The sequence below is a fragment of the Pipistrellus kuhlii genome, unplaced genomic scaffold (genome assembly GCF_014108245.1).
Source record: "Pipistrellus kuhlii isolate mPipKuh1 unplaced genomic scaffold, mPipKuh1.p scaffold_m20_p_8, whole genome shotgun sequence".
NCBI lineage: Eukaryota > Metazoa > Chordata > Mammalia > Chiroptera > Vespertilionidae > Pipistrellus > Pipistrellus kuhlii.
In genome coordinates this window covers 65,182,420-65,204,921 of record NW_023425584.1, presented here as the reverse complement: position 1 = coordinate 65,204,921, position 22,502 = coordinate 65,182,420, and the positions used below count along the sequence as shown (strand labels likewise).

The 22,502-nt window shown below is 39.4% G+C and overlaps 1 protein-coding gene and 1 long non-coding RNA gene across 3 annotated transcripts in view; one reads left to right on the top strand and one right to left on the bottom strand.

Moving 5' to 3' along the window:
* Nucleotides 1-916: 916 nt before the first annotated feature.
* On the bottom strand, nucleotides 917-8,150 carry LOC123651738. The gene is made up of 3 exons (XR_006740616.1): nucleotides 8,055-8,150; nucleotides 7,409-7,501; nucleotides 917-1,115 (listed from the first exon to the last, which is right to left on the bottom strand). It is a non-coding gene; the product is annotated as an uncharacterized LOC123651738 (long non-coding RNA).
* A 114-nt stretch (nucleotides 8,151-8,264) lies between these two features.
* HPGD (15-hydroxyprostaglandin dehydrogenase) overlaps nucleotides 8,265-22,502 on the top strand; it is a 30,932-nt gene continuing 16,694 nt past the window's right edge. Inside the window, exons 1-4 of one of the 2 annotated variants that reach the window (XM_036423769.2) lie at nucleotides 8,265-8,473; nucleotides 8,817-8,940; nucleotides 12,403-12,509; nucleotides 16,735-16,831. In XM_036423769.2, coding sequence (XP_036279662.1) covers nucleotides 8,381-8,473; nucleotides 8,817-8,940; nucleotides 12,403-12,509; nucleotides 16,735-16,831 — 421 coding nt within the window. In that variant the 5' untranslated portion in view covers nucleotides 8,265-8,380. The remainder of the gene's footprint in view (nucleotides 8,474-8,816; nucleotides 8,941-12,402; nucleotides 12,510-16,734; nucleotides 16,832-22,502) is intronic. The other variant, XM_036423768.2, reaches the window with a different exon arrangement.

Here is a 22,502-nt window from a genome sequence, read left to right as displayed (position 1 = left end):
CTACCTTAATTTATAAGGGCTATTGCTTTTACTACCTTAATAACACTAAGGATTTATGAAACATGGAAAAGCATGTATTAAAAAATATCTTCAATGCCTAGGCAATGAGCCTCTGAAACTTTGCAGTACCCTCTTCCCTCCTCTCTGGATTGCTCCTAAACTGCTCTTATTCAGGAGAAATAGCACCTACTACAGGAGCCTCCTCTCTCCTCACCCACCTCACTCCATATGTCTTTCTGAATCACACTCCCATACACCTGTCTAGGTCCAAATTATTGTCTGCCTCCCCTAGATTACAAGTGCTATTGAGTGCAACCATTTGTTTTACTTACTGCATGGCTTCACATTCTAGTGCAGGACATATCTATTCCTAACCCTAACCTTAACCCTAACCCTAACCCTAACCCTAACCCTAACGCAAGAAACAGTTTTTTGTATAAATAGTACAACTTATATATGCTTAACATATGATATGCAAATTACTTTGGAGCAGTTGCCACATGATGTGGAAACACAGGTGTAGCAATTATTCAGAGGTTCCTCACTCTCAGTCCTGGGGTCACCTGCAAGAGAGGAATTTCTTCCCCCCACCTTCACCCTCTGTCACATGTCACTGCCACGTTTTTGGCAACTGTAACCTTCAATTCAATTCTGTTCTTACTTCCTTTGCCTTCCACTTCTTACCACTCACAGGAATATATTGTTGTTATGGCAGCCCTGGCCGACTAATACATCATGAAAAGTTAAAATATCTCACCTGTACTTTGGAACTATAAATCTATCCTTATCATCATTGTCTTTTTCATTGCTAACTAAGTGTTTATCTCTGAGTTTAGATATAAATATAAATATTCAGGAAGAATCTAATAATAATAATTTATCGATCACCAAGTAGTGCCAGGCACTATACTGGGAGTTTCATGGAATGTCAATTTATTCCCCACTTAGCAGGAAGCGTAAGAATTAGCCAAGAGGAGGAGACTGCATTTAACAACCATTTGTCTAAGACAGCTGAATCTAGTGGAAACAGCAAAGGCTTTGGAACTGCATGAAGTGGGTTTGAACCCAAGTGTGTCACTAAATTTCAAAGTGGCTTCCATGAGTCTCATCGTTAGCTGTAAAAACAAGAATAATAATATTTACCTTGCAGGGTTGGTAAAATGATGATATGAGATAACATGCAAAGAAACAAAAACATAGAAATAATCAAGAAATAATAGTCAGCTCCTCTGTTGTAACTTGTGGAGGCAAAGCCAAGACAAGAATCCTGCCCTGATATTAGAATAAATTGCCTTATTTATGCAGGTTTTTTTTGTTTGTTTGTGTGTTTGTTTTTTGTTCATTTGTTTCAATAAAGAAAAAAGCCTAGCCCAGCCGGCATGGCCCAGTGGTTGAGCATCGACCAGTTGGATTCCCAGTCAGGGCACATGCCTGGGTTGCAGGCTCAATCCCCAGTATGGGGTATGCAGGAGGCAGCCAAGCAATTATTTTCTCTCATCACTGATGTTTCTATCTCTCTCTCCCTCTCCCGTCCTCCCTGAAATCAATAAAAATATATTTATAATTTTAAAAAAGCCTATTTCTGTATTGATTTATATGTGATTATTTAAAGATTTAAAAAGCTTATGTTTACTAAGTAACTAATGTGTCTGTCTGAGCTGGGCCTGTGCCTAGCTGACACTGGGATGTTGTGCTCACTCCTGGGCACAGGATGAAGGAAAAGCAAGCTCTGCCTTAGCAGGTCAGAACTGAGTCAACTGAGAGTAGCGTGTTTGTGAAAATATATATTTGATCCAGAAATTTTATTTTTAAAAAAAAAGTGCTACTCAGGAGTCAGTCGTATGTTGAGTCAAAGCCACCTTCTTCAATATTAGATAAGTGACCTTGGCCCAACTCCCTCACCTCTTTAAACCTGTCTGCCTTATCTATAAAGCAACCTCAGTAAGAACTACCTTGCAGTTGGGTTGTAAATGCAACTATATAGGCATAGTGCTTAGTGATAATAGCATTTACATAACATTTGCTGTGTGCCAGAAACTGGTCTAAGCACTTGACTTGTATTTATTTAATTCTGTATAGTCTTCATAACACTGTTATGAAGTGGATACTATTATCATGGATGAGGAAGCTGAGATTCAGATAGGTTAAGTAACTTGCTCAAGGTGACACAGTTTGGAGGTGGGGGAGCTGGATTGAAACCCTGGCGGTTTCTCTGAGCCAGGCTGTGCTTTTAACCAGGATGTCTGCTCCTGAATGTTCAACACCCAAGACCTGCAATAGCATGGCAGAACAATCATTCCTCTTAATTTGTCTGTCAGTTCATTTTGCGTAATGTTATTTGTTTTTATTTTTAAAAACTTTAAACAACTAAATAAAATGCAACCTGTAAATAGGAATGCTTTCACAAAATTATATGGATGGTGGTTTGTTTCAGATTTAACTTAGTTTTAGCTAAGAATCTTGTTTTTAATAACTCTAATCATGTTGGGGATAGAAATATATATCTAATGTAAATGAAACTGAGCAATGCTGTAAGAAATGTATATCAAACTCTATCTCTCCCTTTCTCTTCCCCTGCACCTCCCCAGTATGCCCAGCTGGTGTAGCTCAGTAGTTGAGAGATGACCCATGAACCAGGAAGTCATGGTTTGATTCCCAGTCAGGGCACATGTCCAGGGGTTTGCTGGCTCCGTCCCCAGTAGGGGGTGTGCAGGAGGCAGCCAATCAATGATTCTCTCTCATCATTGATGTTTCTATCTCTCTCTCCCTCTGCCTTCCTCTCTCTAAAACAAAAACACACAAAACCCCTTGGTGTGTGTGTGTGTGGTGGTTAGAGATGTGTTTACTGGCATACTATACATAATGTCCTGTAGAAATTTTTAAGTCAATATGGACATTTAATATAAAATATAACAAAATATCAAAACATTCTTCTTCATACCAATGAATTTTTTCTTTTTTCTCTTTGGCATTATACTTATGCTTACAGTGTTATTATAAAGGATACACATAGGATGATGTAAGGCAGGGATGCAGGGCTTCTGTGCTCTCTTCATGAAGTTAGGGCATATCACTAATCCAGCATATTGATGTGTTCACCAACTGTGAAGCTCCACTGAGTTTTGGTGCCCAGAGTGAGGTTTCATTATATAAACATGATTGATTATATCATTGGCCCTGTGATTGAACTCCATCTTCAATACCACCACCACTCCCCAGAGGTAGCACTGGCCCAAAGTTTCAACCCTCTAATCATGTAGTTGGACTTTCTGGTGATCATTTTTGAGGTCCACCTTAAGTCACCTCATTAGCATAACAAAGACATCACTCAGGAAATTCCAAGGCCTTTCCAGTGGTCCATGCCAGAAATCCTGGACCAAGAGGAGACAAATCCTTTGTCATAGCACGGTTGGGAAGATTGCCTGGAAGTTCAGTAGATAGACATTCCAAGTGAGTCACTATTTTAATATGACTGAGGAGCCACTGCCAGTCCTGGCTCCAGGAATCATCTCTCCTCACTCTAGCTACTGACCTCTCTGTAAGCAAAGTGTTGTCATGTGAACAAAACAAGCCCCTATTTCTCTGAGGCCCTGTTAATTGAATCTTCTGTCATATGCATTTGGCCCCTTTTCCTAACAGATATGAGATTTCTATAGGTCTAGAATTCTAAATACTTATTGAAGAGTAATAATGTATAAAGCATTGTGTTCAGTGCACAAATATTGTTAAATATAGTCCTGCCTTCCAGGAATGCACAGCACTGAGAGGAGAAGAGCTCAGGATCCATGGGCATGTTGTATTGTTTGTGAAGTCAGAATGTTTGAATCCAGACTCTGTAACCTTGAGCGAGCTCCTAAGCTTGGTAATCTCATTCACAAAATGGGGGAAATGATACATTCCTTATTGTGAACTGATGTGTGGAGGGTGAGAGTTAAATCTTTTTTAAATTTTATTTTTAAAATTAAATTTATTGGGGTGACATTGGTTAATAAGTTTATATAGTTTTCAAATGTACATTTCTATGATATGTGATCTATATATTTCATCGTATGCCCACCAACCAAAGTCAAATCATTTTCTGACATCATATATTTGGTCCCCTTTACCTTCCCTCTGATAATCATCATATTGTTGTCTGTGTCTATGAATTTCAGTTTTATATCTCACATATGAATGAAATCATATGGTTCTTAGCTTTATCTGACTAACTTATTTAGCTTAGCATAATATTCACAAGGTCCATCCATGTTACTGCAAATGGCAGTATTTCATTTTTTCTTATATCTGAATAGTGTGCCATTGTCTTTGAGAAGATTTTATGAATCTGACCCCAAAGTTAAAAGAAGTAAAGGGAAAAATAAATTAATGGGATTATATCAAACTAAAAAGCTTCTGCACAACCAAAGAAACAGATTTTTAAAAAGGGGAAACCAAACAAATGGGAGATAGTATTTACAAACAACAGCTCCAACAAGGGGTTAATATCCAAAATACTGTATATAGAACTCATACAACTTAACACCAAACAAACAACACAATTTAAAAATGAGGAGAGGACCTGACACTTCTCCCAAGACATACAAATGGCCAACAGATAAATGAAAAGATGCTCAACTTCATTAGCTATTAGGGAAATGTAAATAAAAACTATGATATGCCACCTCACACCTGTTAGAATGGCTGTGGTCAACAAGACGGATAATAGCAAGTGTTGGAGAAGTTGTGAAGAAAAAGGAACTTTCATTCATCGCTGGTAGGAATGCAAATTGGTACAGCCACTATGGAAAACAGTATGATGATTCCTCAAAAAATTAAGAATAGAGTTACCATATGACCCAGCAATTCCTCTTCTAGGCATTCACCTGAAAAATTCGAAAACACCTATTCACAAGGATAAAAATTTGAAAACACTTATTCACACTTATGCACCCCTATGTTCATTGTAGCATTATTCATGTTTCTAAGACATAGAAACAACCAAAATGTCCTTCAATAGATGACTGGATAAAAAAGATGTGGTACATATAGCCAATGTATTTTCTTCAATCTTACTTTTAAGTCACATTAAAAGGAACCACAGTATACAGAAAATCTCATCATCTGGTTCAAATTTTCTGACTTGTCTTGATTGAACATCTATCTTATGTTTAACTGAACTTCATTCATCAAGTACAAGCACATACTTTGAGCTGGATGCTGGGGACATCCAGAGATAAAAACAAAGGTCTCCTTGCAAACATGCAAGAGATAGTGAGATAATTACAATGTGGTTAGTGTAATCACTGTAGAGTTTTCCCAGCTGAGTTGGAAGACATGTGAAGAAAGTAGGAGATGAAGGAAGGTCAGGTGAACAGATGCTGTGAGACATAGGCCTGATCCTGGGAGAGTGGGGAACGTTTTAACCCACGGGGTTTCCCAGTGTGAAAAGAGGGGCTATGGCAAAGACATGGGCATAGAATGCCTCCCAAGTTTAAATATCTTAAGGATTTAAAAATGAATATGTCTGCATGTGATCAGATCTATTTATGTTTTAGAATATCTACTTGGAGGACTTTGGAAACCTTATTTGGTTTAAGAAATTCAGGGTTTAAAACTCAGAAGGCTCACTGCTATTGCTATCATCGCAGGAAAATGTCTAAAGATAATGGGAGTGGAAAATGAAAAGAAAAGGGTTAAGAGGTACAAACTCTTCCTTAAATTCCAGTATTTTCTATGCGCTGAAAACAAAATAAAACAAAAACAACAAACAACCAAAACCTCCCACATTTTCCTCTATCTCATATTTTTTATATGAATCCAGAAGTAATTAGTTAGCATTAATTAATATGGACTGTACCTTGTAAATTTTCTAACACTAATTATTGTCATGAAAACTTCAAAGCATTTCTTTTCCTTATGTTCTTTGGAGCACTTTGCATCATTAACTGCTCTTATCTTCTCAAGACTATTTCTCCCATATGTACTGCAACCCTTTCCTCTCCCAACATGTTCCTTCTCTCTCTCTCTCTCTCTCTCTCTCTCTCTCTCTCTCTCTCTCTCTCTCTCGTATGCCCATGTTATTTTATTTTTTCTTTATTGATTAAGGTATTACATATGTGTCCTTATTGCCCCATTGCCCCCCTATCACTCCACCCCCTCCCCCCTGCCCCCCCCACACTCATGCCCTCACCCCTCTTTGTCTGTGTCCATTGGTTAGGCTAATATGCATGCACACAAGTCCTTTGGTTGATCTCTCCCCCTTACCTCCCACCCTCCTCTACCTTTCCTCCGAGGTTTAATATCTGATTGATGCTTCTTTGTCTATGGATTATATGTTGGTCATTATAATCCACAAATGAGTGAGATCATATGATATCTATCTTTCTCTGCCTGGCTTATTTCACTCAGCATAATGCTCTCCAGTTCCATTCATGCTATTGCAAAAGGTAAGAATTCCTTTTTTACCACAGTGTAGTATTCCATTGTGTAGATGTACCACAGTTTTTTAATCTATTCATCTGCTGATGGGCACTTAGGCTGTTTCCATTCTCCTGTCTCTTTTGTTAGTTCGTTCCTGACAAAGAAACTGTTCCTGTTCTTCTCCTGTGGTCTGTGCATGTGCTAGAGGTGTTGAGCTTTGTTTGTTTTCTCTTATTTTTGTCCACTGCTGTTCCCTTTCAATCTGATACCTCAACTTACTCTTCATATTACAAATTTAATTACATAATAGAAAAGAAATCTCTCTCCTTGTCTTCATTTCTCTATTTTTTCAAGACTCATTTTCTTACTCTTTTAAGATAAAAAATATTTGTATTTATTTCAAAAAGAAAGGGAAAGACAGAGAGAGTTAGAAATATCAATAATGAGAAAGAATCATTGATCAGCTGCCTCTCCCAACAGGGGCACATGCCCTGACTGGGAATTGAACCCATGATCTCTTGGTTCCTAAGTTGAAGCTCAACCACTGAGCCACACTGGGCTGGGCAAGACCCATTTTCAAAACCACTTTGAGGACCTGCTTCAGTGGCTTACTGACAACACCCATCTCTCTTACACAGCATCCCAAGCAGCCTTCTCCACTGAGCCAATCCCCTTCCTTCTGTTTCCTGTAAGCTGCAAAAAAAGTACACAAAAGTCACTTCCACAGCTGCTTAGATTTCTTTGTCCATGAAAATAAATGCCAGCGGGTATTAGACTTATGGAAATAAAACTGAAGCCTGCTGGTGTTAACATGGAACAAAGGGAAGACAAAGAAAGAAAGAAAAAAGTGACTGGATCATCAGTATAAATAGCCCTGGCTGAGCGCATCTCAGCACACAGCTCCCACTCAAGTTCCTGGAGGACAGGGAGCTTCTGTCCCATGCTTAAGTCTGAGCCCTGAAGCAAGCATGATTCAGTGGGTAAGCATTCCATCGGACCCACAATTCACCAGGCTGACAGCGACCTGGAAGTCCTGCGCAAGGGAACGAAAGATGCACATTCTTGCAGGGAGCTCTCAAGACGACCAACAATTGATACTGATCTGAAACAAAAGTGCCAACAGGGTTCTTAAAGAACCAGCCGTGAAATGATAGATTCAAGTTTGTCAAAAACACAACGAAAGTGAAAAACAGTGGTGTTACTTAACTCGGCTCGCCCCCTCCCCACTCCTCCAAAGGCTCAGAATTCAGACAAAAAAAGTCTATTGGGACAAAACTTTTGCTTTGTTTGCCTTTTTCATTATTTTGGGGGGACGGGGGCAGTGAGGAGTGGAGAACCTGGTCTCAGGAGGGAGGGGGGGGTAGGGGGTGAGGTGGGGGGGGGAGGGACGAAGCCCCCCCAGCCCCTTCCCCCACGTACTTTCATGAAGGTGGTCTTTAGCTCACTTAAGGGTCAGATTTCTATTTTTGTTTTCTTTTCCAATGACAGTTGACATTCACTATCACGTTATCACGTTGTATTCACTCCAGGCGTACAGCAGTAGAGTGGTTGACAATCCCATACTTTACAATGTGTCTCCTCCCCCTTGTCCCCCCCCCCCCATGGCCAGCCCAACCCCCCCCCCCCCCCCCCCCGGCACCATACACCGCTATGACCATATTGGCGATGGAGGGCCATCTTATTCAGAAATAAATACCATTTCTGCTCTCCCGGTCCGCTCGCTCGCGGCCAGGAGCGCAGCAGCCCGGGGTGGAGAGGGAAGGCGGCGACCTGGGTTCAGCGAAGAGTCAGGAAGGCAAAGAGCAAGATCGCGCGCGCGGCTGGGCTCCGGAGCGCTCGGGGCAAGGTGACACAGCCCGGGGCCGGCGGGGCTGACGGCTTCCTCCCCGCCCACTCGCAGGCAGGAGGGCGCCGGCCGGGGTGCAGCGCGCCGGGACCATAAAAGCTGCGGAGGCGCGGGACGCCCAGCAGCGGCCGCACCATGCACGTGAACGGCAAAGTGGCGCTGGTGACCGGCGCGGCACAGGGCATCGGCAGGGCCGTGGCGGAGGCGCTGCTGCACAAGGGCGCCAAGGTAAGAGCTCACACTGGCCTGGCTGCGGGAATTTTCTCTGCTCCCCCTCAGAAACTCACCTCCCACTCCCCGCCATCCCGCCTGCCAAGCAAGCGAGGGGGTCCCAGGGGAGATAGGGACGTTGCGCCCCCAAGTGCCCACCGTGCCAACTTCCCAAAGCTGCCTGCGAGGAGGCCGGTGCCCTGTGGAGTAGACCTCCAGAGTGGCTGGAGGGAAAATCCGACCTTGAACCTCTGAGTGTCAGGTGCCCATGGGGAACGTCCTAGTGTTTATTGACTGTTCGCCTGCGCCTCTCCTTCTCCGAGCTGCAAGGGGACCTGGGCTCCTCTTCTTTCCCCCGCAGGTAGCGCTGGTGGATTGGAGCTATGAGGCGGGCATCGAGTGCAAAGCGGCTCTGGATGAGCAGTTTGAGCCCCAGAAAACTCTGTTCATCCATTGCGATGTGTCCGACCAGGAAAAACTGAGAGGTAAGCTAGAGGAGCTCTGTACACCGACACGGGACGCTCCTTCCTTGAACAAGCGATAACCTGAAGGCAGCCCAGCCGGTGCCAGAGAGTCCGCGTGGGGCAGGCAGGCAGCTGGAGAGCAGCTCCCTCTGAGCTCCAGGGGATGGCTTGGAGTGGTATGCTTCCCACGGACATCCCAAGGAGCTACACACACACACACACACACACACACACACACACACAGAGAGAGAGAGAGAGAGAGAGAGAGAGAGAGAGAGAGAGAGAGAGAGAGAGAGAGAGAGAGAGAGAGAGAGAGAGAGAGAGAGAGAGAGAGATAGGGAGCCCAACCCTGAGAAATCCTTTTATTTTAGTCATTTGGCAGCGCATAATGTAATCAAAACCCCTTTGTGTATTCAGAGACAGTGCTGGCGAACAGTAATTATTAAATGATTGAAACTGCAGCTGGAACTTGGAAAGTTAAACATGGGCTAAGAGGCTTCTCCCAGAAAGTTGGAAGACACAGATGACAAGTATGGCCAGTGTCTCTCTTTTAAAAAGTACTAGAGTGCAAGGTCGAGGGTCATCATCACAGACATACTAGATGCTGTTAACCACGTGTTTCATTTGGTTTTTCCCCTATGAGATAGCAGTTTAAAAACAATAATAGCTGCGCTGCAGTGTTAGAATGGCAGAAGGAAAGTTTCTATCAGACTTTTCCTTCAATGCTTTCCTGTTTCCGTCTACTACTCACTTAAAATAGAACAATTGACTTGTGAAATAACAGGAACGATTCTGGCATATGAACGGATTTGGTTATATAGAGGTCCAATAGATATGCCTGGAAAAATGTTTTTCTGGAGAACAAAAAATAGAAAAATAGATATTTGTCTCTCACCAAGTTTTATTGAAAGACTGAGTAAAAAAAAAAAAATCATAAAAGTCACTCTGGCCCTAGCCAGTTTGGCTCAGTGGATAGAGTGTCAGCCTGTAGACTGAAGGGTCCTGGGTTTGATTCTGGTTCGATCATGGTTAAGGGCACATGCCTGGTTGGCTCAATTCCCAATGAGGAGGCATGCAGGATTCTCTCTCATCATTGATGTTTCTATCTCTCTCTCCTTCTCCCTTCCTCTCTGAAGTCAATAAAAAATATATTTTTTAAAAAGTCACTCTGCTACTCCTGTTTTTAAAGGAACACTGAAGTATGGCTTTTTTTTTTTTTTTTTTAATGTAGGGCTATTCTTTAAGAAATTAGAAATAGATAGCATGTTAGGAAGGAGTGTTCCCCTACAGTTAAGGAAAATTGTTTTAAAGGAAGATATGTAATTAAAATCTGAAAATGCTAAGAAAGATTTACAATATGTATTAAAGCGTGAGTAGAAGTGAGCTATAAACACAGTACTGGTGGAACATATTTTGCCAGAGGATAAAGGTTTGTTGATTGCACGTGACATTTTGGATCAAGAATAGAGGCATGTCAAATCTCAACATCCAGGCAGGATGGACTAATCCTTGGTATAGATCATCTGGAAGCTATTTCTGTCTGAATTTGTATAGTTTCCCATGTGACATTTAACCTTCATTGTTTTTGCTTTTCTGTATTTAACATAAGTACCTTGGCTGTAAACACATTCCTTAAGGATAAGTGATTGTGGAGGAGGAAACTTAGACACATAATGAGTGACCAGGAGAAGGCATGTGGTCATGAGAAATCCACACGTTGTCTGGACAGCAGCACGTATCTGCACTTCAGGAAAACACAGCATTGACCCTTCCCGTTTCAGGATTTAGTGCTGCCTTAACTTTTCAAATGGTCTAGACATGTGGCCCAAGGAGACTTCATTGAAATCATGCAAATACAGAGGTGAAGATGTTCTTGGAGAAGAACAAGACAGAACTCATTGTATATATGAATAAATGCTACCCCATGGTGATGGTGGGGGGGAGAGTAGGTACATTATAAAGAGTACCACAGCATATAAACATCACCAAAAGTTAGACTGTAAGTTGCTTGGGCCCAGCATGTAGTGGTATGTCAGAAAGGAGATGGTGTATTATACATTGTTAAGGGCAGAATATAAGAAATGCAGTGGAGACTAAAATGAGAAAAGAAAATTAAAGAAGTAATGAGATATACATATTTTTGTTTATTTTATGATAACTCTATAGACAGTTGATTTATTTTGAAAAAATTCAGTACTCTATTAAAGAGTGTCAATACATCTTAGGATTTTAATTTACTAACTCTCTTCGTACAAAACACTGGACACTTTATACATTAGCACAATTTCACACAATGATGACTAATAGATATACATGTTTAACAACCTAATTTCCTATAGGGTGGATGTGGAGTTCTGAAGGGAACATTCTTAGGATGGAATGCAAAAATAAATAAGCAAAAAGAAAAGTTCTTAAGTGTTTTCTACTAGAGGATCTTTCCTAGAATCAATTTGAGATCTTAAGAATTATTGTAAAAATTCCATGAAAAAGGAAACAGTTTTTATTTTGTTGTTTTCCATTTCAGTATGGTAAAAGGTACTGGAAAGGGCACACATTAAAAAATCATGTCACTATTTTTGACAATTAAATTACATAAGGAATTATCTTTTGGGGGAACTCAATATGCCTAGTGGTTGTCAACAATTCTATGATTTTACTTGGATATACTTTTTTTCAAGAAACTCATAAGTTGGCCTCAAGACCTGAGAACATCTACTGTCATTTGGAAGAGAAACTACAATTGTTTTCATAATCTCAAGTAATAGAACTAGTGCCAATGATACAAGGCCCCACGAAACAGTTTAAATCAATAGAACTACTTAAAAGTCAACTCTGAGGAATGTGTTTCTCACAGAAGAGTAGGAAAACCTAGTATGAACTGGCTAAGGAGGGTTTTCAAGAACTGGATATCTAATTGGACCATGGAATGAGTGACCTTCAGGCTTCAGAATCTATACAAATTAAACCTTGCTTAAACACAGTGGAGATTTTGTGTGTGTGTGTGTGTGTTCTAAAAAAGTATATTTTATTGATTTCAGAAAGGAAGGAAGAGGGAGAGAAAGATAGAGATAGAAACATCAATGTTAAGAGAGTATAATTAATTGGCTGCCTCCTGCACGCCCTGCACAGGGTATTGAGTCCACAACCTGGGCATGTGCCCTGACTGGGAATTGAACCTGGGACTTCCTGATTCATAGATTGATGCTCAATCACTGAACTACACTAGCTGGGCAAAATTAAGGTCCTTGATTCAGTAGATCTGTGGTGGTCATAGATTCTGCCTTTCTAATAAGTTCCCAGGTGATGCTGACTAATGCTGCTGGCTCACAACCACACTCTGAGCAGCAAGGCATTGAGTCACTAATAGTGTAATGTTCACTATCAGGGTGGATACATAAAAATGCATGTCATTGCATAGGATATGACTTACATGTATATGTGGAAAGTAAGAACATACCTGTAATGTCTCTTTTTTGATATTAGATGCTTTCAGAAAAACTGTAGACTACTTTGGAAAACTGGACATTTTGGTCAATAATGCTGGAGTGAATAATGAGAAAAACTGGGAAAAAATGCTGCAAATTAACTTGGTAAGCCATCTTAGACATGTTAATTGCCTAAAAGTGTTTAATAATGTGATTTTTTAAGAAAAATTATTCTTATATTCATAGAAATAATACAGTAACTACAGAAAGCTAGAATAAAAGCATTTTCTTTTATAAATAAGAAGATATTTGAGATTTTTAATTATGAAAATATATGTCTTAAAATATAAAGGAAAATATGAAAGGGAACATAATTTATTGCATAACTCAGGAGTTGGCTGGCTATGGCTCACGGGACACACTAGCCTGCCACTTGTTTTTGTATGGCCTGCAAGCTAAAAATGGCTTTTATATTTTTAAGTGGTTGAAAAAAGTGAAAAGAAATGTAAAAGAAAAAAAGACAGCTGTAGTTATTCATTTACACACTAGAGGCTTGGTGCACAAGATTTGTGCACTGGGAGGTATAGGAGGGTCCCTCAACCCGACCTGCACCCTCTCACAGTCCGGGACCCCTTGGGGAATGTCTGACTACCAGCTTAGGGATTTGGGCCTAAGCCAGCAGTCAGACATCCCTCTCGCAAAGAAATAATTTCCACTCAAACAAAATAGAAATATTGCAAGAAAATAAAATTATAAGCTAGAATCATGTATCTATAAGTAGAGACACAAATACAAAATTAAATTAGTTACAACTAAGCAAACTCAATGGTGCATTAAGCATTGATATGCCATGATAAAGTATTATTTATCCAAGAGATATAAGCATGTTTCACAATTAGAAAATATTTTGTTTTACTTTACTTTCACTAAAGGCCCTAGTGTATTCATAACAGGCACCTACTGTGTCTGACCTCTGAGAAAGCAAATGTCAGAAAAGTGTGCAACAATATAAGAAACATAGAAATAGTAAAGAGATTGTCAAAGGATTCGAATTGTCTGTCTTCATCTAGCTGAGAAAGCATGTTTGGTTGAACATAGCCTAGGTGAATAAACATCTGCTCCAAGCTTGGAAGTTTCCTAAACTTCCTGAAAATAGGAAATTCTGGAAGACCAAGGGCATTTTATTTGACTCCTTTAGTTACAATTCACTCTCCTGGATTCTTCCTCATTGAAATTTAGCTGGCCTGTATTTTTTCTTTGGACTCTTCTGACATAAGCCACTCCTTGGCTTAACATCAGAGGCTGGTAGCATTTGTTTAATCTTACATAGAATAGAACATAACCTTTGTTACCCATATATTACTAAAAACATGTTACTGCCCCACCTACTTAAAACACCCATTGCAAGAGGAGATTAGAGTCTGACCAATCATTGTCCTTCCAACTTGATTATCTCTGTTGGTATAATGCAAATATTTGCGTGTGTTTTATATAATAATATTTTAGACACTGTTCTGAATGTAATTTGCCACACACAACTCTGTGTGTTCTTCTGTACATTTTTCTATATCCTTGTAAGAAAGTAACCACTTAGTTAAAGAACCTTACTACATCTTTCCCTCTTCTGAAATTCCACACAACATATTTATATGATGTACCAATTTTAATTTTTTATTATTTTATTTTAATTTTTTAAAATCTTTACTGTTGAAAGTATTATATATGTCCCCTTTTCCCCCTATCAACCACCTCCTACCCCCTCCCCCAAGCCCTCACTACCCCATTATCTGTTTCTATGGGTTATGCATATATGCATACAAGGTCTTTGGTTGATTGCCTTCGACCCATCTTCAAAGTATTCACTCAATAAATTGCTTTTCTTTCCAAAGTATAAAAATCTACATTTTCTTCTTTCTCACTGTCTCATTTCTATGTGAGTCGATTTCCTCTCTCCTACTCTACCTCAAAATGAAGAGTTGAAGAAATGGATAGAAACATTGTCGTCAAATGCACTCCCTTTTCTTGGTTACCAAGATGTTGATTACCAAATTAAATTAGTGATGACTTTCTATTATTACTACTCTATAATTTCTAAAGATCCAGTTGAACTATTATCATAGTTAAGCAGAGCTAGCTAAATTGTAAGTATTTCTGCAATTGGGAAGACAATAATATTTATCCCCTAAACAAGCAAAAATGGAAAACTATTGACCATAAAAAAAGAATTTCAGGGGGTGGGAGGTGGGAAAGAAAGATAATATATATTACTATATTTCTTGAGAACTGTATTGGAAAAAAGACAAGAACCTGAAAGCAAAGTATTAGACTTTGTCATGTAGAGTTAGTCCAAGAGTGTTTCCATTTGAAAAGTTACTCCTTTCATATCCAGACAATGGATGGGAAAATTACCCTTTGTGCTCCTCCCCCACCAAAGATGTGGAAATCAATCTTGCTTTTTAAAAAAAAATTTACAATAAAACTTACACATTCCCAACTTTTCTAGCCGACTGCATCTTGTAAATGTTGAAAACACAAATGTGAGGTGTCAGCAGAGTATAAATAACTGAGGAAAAGCATAGTGCCAATACGCATAAACAGAAATTCTGCTCAGACGTGCTGGAGGCTTGGGCAAAAGCTAGCAGCATCTAACTAACTTCAGTCATTTCAGCCATTCACATTTTTCCCTTCTTATATAAACCATTCATGTTTTGTTTTTCCATTTTAAGGGAATCATGTGGAGATTATACTCATTATTCCTAAGCCTACTTAATAGCAAAATGATACCTGGCTTATGTGAATAGGACCTTCAATTTACTTTTTTTGTTCTAAACTCCTGTTAGGTAGAGAGGCAACTGTGAACTTCTCAAAAAAAACTCCCAAAGGACTTTTTAAATTAAAAGAAGGTAAACAGTAATAGGTGCCCTCAGTTCCAGACTCATAATTGTATCATTTTCTTTGCTGTATTATAAGGAATGAAAAAGGTAGGCATTAAGATCTCAAAAGAAAATGTCCACCTTTTAGAAATCTGAGTTGGAAGGAAGAGAAGTTCTTAAAAAGGAAAATAAGATTTCAAATATAAGTTTCACATCACAAAAGTGAAATGCTTTGAGTAGTGATGAATTCTTAAATGTTAGAATACAACAGAAAGGGTGTCTACCTATGGCGATGAGCAGGGAAGCAGAGTCAACCAGCAAAAGCACATTGTGTGCCATGATGAGGACAAAAGCACACTGTGTGCCATGATGAGGACAATGACAAACATTATTGAAGACCGTGTATCCCAAGTGACAAAATCTCCCATTGGAAATGGGTAAAAGTTATGTGACCTCACACATCAGAGTTGTAGTGTCAGGACTGTTTGATGTTGCATCTCAGTGATTTCATAAGAACCCAGTTTCTTATCTACTCTTCCACCTGCCATCCTTTATTCTAGTTTCATCATGAGGAAGCTAACCATCGCACCTATAGAAAGCAATAGAAAAGGAATAATATAATCATTTCTTTCTGGTTTTCTTAAAAGTAACAGACATTTTTCCATTAGTATCTTCTCCTACCACCCTTCTCCAACCCAACTCCTTCACTTCCCTCCAGCCAACTGCCCCCCAGGTCTTACTGGCCAGATATGGGTCATATGCCATCTCCTAAACTAGTCTCTGGCAAGGAGAATGGTATTTCCATGACTGAATTAGGTTAATCAGTGTCTACACATAACCTTCAAACACGTGGTATCTACAGACGTGTGAAGTGCAATTAACAAGTTTTGCTTGAAAAAGTTTGTGTTTGGTTTGGTTTTTGTTGCAAAACTAGGGCTAAGAAGATGGCGGATGAAGAGCATATTCGGCACTGCATGCTGGGAGATCACCTTTCTCCGTATTTCCTGGAGGAGGGGGGAGGGAAGTAGATACAATGCAAAATAGAGTTTTTATTTTCTTAAATCTTATAATATATAATAGTGGAAATTAAGAGAATTCGCTATTATATATTGCAAGATCCAAGGGCATTAAACTGAGAAGATGAATGAAGACTCCCCAAGCATGAAGACCATATGCTTCTAATAAGGGTAAATGAATTTTATATCCAATCTTTAGAAAAGAAAAAGAATATATAGAATTCCTGATGATGCTGAACATTGAGTTAAAGTTGACAAAACACCATAAGGTTACAATCTTTATCATAAACTCTCAGATTGGGCAACTAAGTGAAGTTTTGCAGAATGCGATAAGCTCAACTTCACACAAACAAAAGAGAATCTAGGTCAATGCAATTTCAAAACCCTTCATTGATAACAGTTGTTGAACTCTGCTTGGGATAGTAACAAATACATTGATGTATGATTCTATGACAGAGTGTAATGTCTGTGTTGCTTTTCCCATTCACGCTCCTGGGTTAGGTTTCTGTGATCAGTGGAACCTATCTTGGCTTGGATTACATGAGTAAGCAAAATGGAGGTGAAGGCGGCATCATTATCAACATGGCATCTTTGGCAGGTAAGGACACCTGTTTTGCAAATAATAATTTTTTTTAAATAAGTTTTTATTGTTCATATTATTACAAATGTTTTTTCCCCCCACCATTGCTCTCCTCCACCAGGTTCCCACCCCACCCTCTGCCCTTTCCCCACTCCCCATTGTCCTCATCCATAGGTGCACAGTTTATGTTCAGTCTCTTCCCACGCCCCCCTCTCCCCTTTTCCCCAAGAATCGTCAGTTCACTCCCCTTCCATACCTCTGATTCTATTATATTCAACAGTTACTATTGTTCATCAGATTTTTTTTTTTAATTTCCTTGGTTTTTAGCTTCACTTGTTGATAGTTACGTATTTATTGTTCATAATTTTATCTTTGTTTACTTTCTCTTCTGAAAGAACCCCCTTCAGCAATTCATATAATTCTGGTTTGGTGTTGATGAACTCCTTTAGCTTTTTTTTATTAGTGAAACTCTTTATCTGACCTTCGATTCTGAGTGATAGCTTCGCTGGATAGATTATCTTTGGCTGTAGGTTCTTACTATTCATCACCTTGAATATTTCTTGCCATTCCCTTCTGGCCTGCATGGTTTCTGTTGAGAAGTCAGCTGACAATCGTATAGCTGCTCCTTTATAGGTAACTACCTTCTTTGTCCTTGCTTCTTTTAATATTCTCTCTTTGTCTTTTGCTCTTGGAATTTTAAGTATGATGTGTCTTGGTGTGGTCTTTTTTGGATTCCTTTTGTTTGGAGTTCTGTGCGCTTCCTGGACTTGTAAGTCTAATTCTTTCACCAGGTGGGGGAAGTTTTCTGTCACTATAATATTTCTTTCAGTATGTTTTCGATATCTTGCTCTCTCTCATCTTCTGGGACCCCCATAATTCTGATGTTGGTTCGCTTGAAGTTGTCCCAGAGGTTTCTTACATTATCTTCAATTTTCTGGATTCTCTTGCCTTCTAGCTTCTGTGGAGGAGTGTCTTCTGGCTCTTTATGTTCCAAATCTTTGACTTGATTCTTGCAATCTTCCCTTTTAGGACTCTGTAAAATATTTTTTTATTTCAGACAATGTATTCTTTATTTCTTGTTGATCCCTTATCATTTCTTGATGACTCCTTATTAATTCTAGTTGATCTCTTTTCATATCCTCATAGGTCTTATCCATCTTTTCTAGGAAATTCTTGAAAAACCTTATAAGCGTAGATTTGAACTCTATATCCAGATGCTTTTTGTCCTCCATTTCTTTCGTTTGTAATCTATTTCGTTGTCGCATTTCACAGTTACAGATGGGAAGGGGTTTCAGGGTGGAGCCTGCAGCTTTGGCTTCCATCAGCCCCGCCCTATGTGGGTCCTTCAGTGATCGCTGCTGGGCCTCTGAGAGAAAGGTGCCCTCGAATTTCGCCTGCTGCCAAACAGTCTATGCTCTCCCACAATGAGCCCGGTATTGGGGTTCAGTTCAGTTGGAAGTGGAGTTGGAGGTGGCGTTCAGAGCAGTCTGGAGCCCCAGTCTCCTTCCAGCCAGGGCAATCCCACCGCACAGCTGACTGTCCCTTCTCTGCGCACAGTGTGCGTGCCTCCGGGACCTCCTTTCGCCTCTCCCCAGGGTTCCGCCTTACAGCTCGGCTCCCTATGGCTGAGCCTGAGTCCCTGGGGTCTGGCCTAGAACTGGGGTTCAGAGCAGTTGGGGGCCCAGCACAGTCGGAGTTTTATCTCCTTCCCGCTAGGGAACGCCCGCCAGGCACTCCGCCTCCCCCTCCTCTCTGGCTCCGTCCTCTCTGTGGGCCGCGTCTCTGTACCTTGGGCTTTTCCAGCTCCTCTGCGCCTCCTTCTGGTTTTCTCCTTGCTTCTCGCTGTAGAATTTCCAGTCAGTCAACCTTCCTGTAGTTCTGGGCAATTCCGTTTTATATTTTAGTTGTTTTTTAGTGAAATTGTTGTGTGCGGCTGCGGCTAGGTGTTTACCTGGGCGCAGCCATCTTGGATCCTAATAATAATAATTTCTTATTGGTGATTTGGACCACAGAAGTAAATCTTCAAAGTTTACTTATTATCATCTCAGGTTTGACAATGAAAGATTGTTTAATTTTTCTTTGTTTTATCAATGGCTCTATGGAATTTTCTATTGCATAGCAAACGTCTGAACTATATGTTTACTTCTATTATTTTAAATCGTGACTTCTTAAGTTATCTTACTGAAGTACTCTATAAACACACACATGTGTATTTTCCCAGAGTTACTGTTTGTCAAAGGTTATTGTGAGATTCAGTAATATATGTGAAAGCACCTTTGACAAAGTGAAAAGTACAAAAAAAGTTAAGGTATCTCTATGTGATTTTGATCTCACTCATCTAGGGAAAATGGTGAACAACATAGATTGATGAACAAGAACAAACCCAGGGATAAGGAGCATGGGTCAGACTGTTGGACCTCAAAGGGAGGGTGGGGATAAAAGGGAGAGATCAACCAAAGGACAAAATCAACTCATATGTGCATACATATGAGCCTAACCAGTGGTCAAGGACAATAGGGGAATGGGGTCATGAGTGAGGGTGGGGATAGGGGATTAGAATAGGGGGCTGAGGACAAATATGTGATACTTTAATCAATAAAGAAATTTAAAAAATAAAATAAAATGCATTATTTGTAGAAAACATAACAAACAAACAAACAACAACAACAAAAAAAAACATGAAATTTTAAAATATAGCAGAAGTAGTGGTTGGGATATGCTGTTAGGAGGCCAAACTTTACCTCTACTTTCTTAGGGTCTCTAGCTAGGCATGAAAATTAAGCTGACATGAAATAGATTCATTGGAGAAAAACATCCAGACTTTTACTACAGGTACATGGGAACCTCCAATGGAAAATGAAGAGCCAAAGAAGTGGCTAGTCCTAAGCATTTATAAACGAGGTTGAACAAAGCATATCAATTGTGGACAAGTAACTAAAATATACAGGAAGGCTAGAGGAAGATAACAGTTATTTTATTTTAACAAGGTCTGCTTGTGGCATAGTTAGGGGTGGCCTAGCCTGCCACCCTTCAATGCTAATGTGCTCTAATAAATAGACTGAAGCACATAATGCCTAAATATAGGACACTCAGTTCAGGGTGAAGTTCTTTTTGCAGGGAACCTCTGCTGTAGGCAGTCATTTGGAAAACAAAGCTGGCAGATGCTCCATCTTCACTATGGAGCCTTAAAGGTTTTGGTGGCATTGGTGGCCTCCTCTCCAATAGAAAGAGAACAGCGAGGAGGTGTAGGTGCTCTTTTGAACCCCTCTTCCTCATCATCCCTCTCACCCCCCGCCACCCAGAGATGGCAAACTTCACTCTTGCTCACATTCCAGTCTGGATTTGCTCTCGTAGCTCATCTAACTCCTAGAGAGTCTAGGAAGCACAGTCTAGCTGTGTGCCAGTAAACAGTTCATGGTCTCTACCACCACGGGCAATCCAAACTGCTGCACTCAGGGCAGTAGGATCTACTATTAGATGGTATCTTGTTACTCAAAAGTAGCTATCAGCTGTCGGCCAGAACTTTTGGAGCTACTTAGCCAAATCCCTTACTTTTTAAAATTCTAGAAAAGAAGTGAATGGTTCTTAACTAGTTCAAGGGATATTATGAAATTTTAGAAGTCTGATCAATAGTGACAGCAAGTCTAATCTATTCATGTCCACAAATAGTGAGACTTCCTTAAATTATCTGGTTGGTTTCCGTTGGTGTGGTCATTTCACAGTAGGTGCCCTCCGACCTTGTCCCCACCTCCCAGCTCCAATAATATTTGGGTAGTCAAGATTGGAGGTACCTATGACCATACCTATGTCTGATGGTCCTTAAACCACCAAAACCTGCCACCAGTGGAGATTTAGGAATCTTCTTTAGAAGTTCTAAAAAAAAAAAAAAAAAAAACCACAAAAAACAAAACAACAACAAAAAACACCCATTGCTTAAAGACAACATGGCATCTTTAAAGCTATTATAGACCTAATTCTATAATTTGTTCAGGATAATCTGGCTGTAATTCCTAATATGACATCTACTAATTTCAATTCTAAGGCTAGATAAAGAGGTAAGAGCACAGGCCATATGTAAAATATTTTACCTAAAAAAGGAGCAAATTTCAGTTTCTGGGAGGCTAAAACCTTAAAGGTAAATTGTCAAGGCTAAATCTACATGATTTAAAAATAAAGCCATAAGAAATATATAAATGATAGGAAAATTAACAAAAATAATTAATTTTTATTAAAAATGTAAATGTGAATAAATCTGGGCAATGGTCAAGAGACAATGGCATGGACTCTCTCTCCAGCTGGGAGGGTTAGCAAAGCTTGAATCAGGAGCACCATCCAGGAAGCCCCTTGCCTTGTGTCGCTGGGGGCACTGATTTCTTCTTAGGAAGGCTGGAAGCCTCAGGTTGGATCAATTTAGGACTCTCTGGAAGACATTCTGGACAATAAGAGGAGGTTTCCTTCCTTAAAGACCATAAATAGAGAAATGTAATGTATACTGCTTTTTATCCAATAAGAACATTCATTGAGCACTCACTGTTTCCATGATACTAGTTTAAATATTGTGCATGCAATTATCTCATTAATATTCACAACAACCCCATGAAGTAGATTTCATAATCTCCATTTGGTGGATAAGGAAACCTCAACAGGAGAGTTTAAGTTTCTTAAAATAGAGTTTAACATCAAGGAAGCAGTAGAGCTGGAATTCATGTGTAAGCAGCCTGATAAAAGATCTCATGACTTATCTGAATTATCTAATTCTTCTATCTATGGTGTTTCTCTTAATCTCTCTAACCATGTCCATCTTAGCCCATGAAATAAAAATTTTTTAAAAATAATTCTTACAACATGATTAAGCCAGTGTAATTTGCTAGTATCTTCAGGCCTCTTGGGCACTGCTTTAATATATTTTCAATGCATTATTGATATATTGGTGAGATATATTTATTAACAAGAAAATAGTGTAGCTTTCTTTTTTTGGATAATTTTGATATACTCATATAATGAATACTGATCAGCAATAAAATGGAATAAAGTACTAATAAGAAGCAGCAACATGAACACTGGACCCAAGAATATACTAGTACAGACAGTGAGTCTGTTCATATGAAATTCTAGAAGCAATGCTAATCAATGGTAGCAGAAATCATATAAGTGGTTTCTGGAACAAGAAAGGTGTTGGGGTGTGGGGATTGCCTGCAAAGGGGTACAGAATTCTGGGGAGGTAGAAACACACTTTATATTGATTGGGATGGTAGTTACACAGGTGTGCACATACATTTGTCAAAAACATTTAACTAATATGCTTAAAATATTATATGTAAATATTATTTCAAGAAAGTTGACTTAATTAAAAAAGACAATTGGCTTAGAAGAGGTTATGCATTGAGAAAAAACAAAAATTCCTCCATCTCTGTTTCCCTGCCCCCCAAAATGTTTTATTTTACAACATCTTTCTTAAGGTCTATGGATCTTTCTTGTGGAGCAAATATTTCAAATAAAAAATAAAAAAATATTAATATATAATGAGTTAATATGACTGATGATAAACCTCTATATTTTAAATTAAATGGGCAAAAACATAAACCTACAATTCAGAGAACAGATAGAACAAAATGGCTAATAAACAAGAATAAATGGTCAGTCTCATGAGTAATCATGATGATGCCAATGAAAACAAAAATAAAATTTA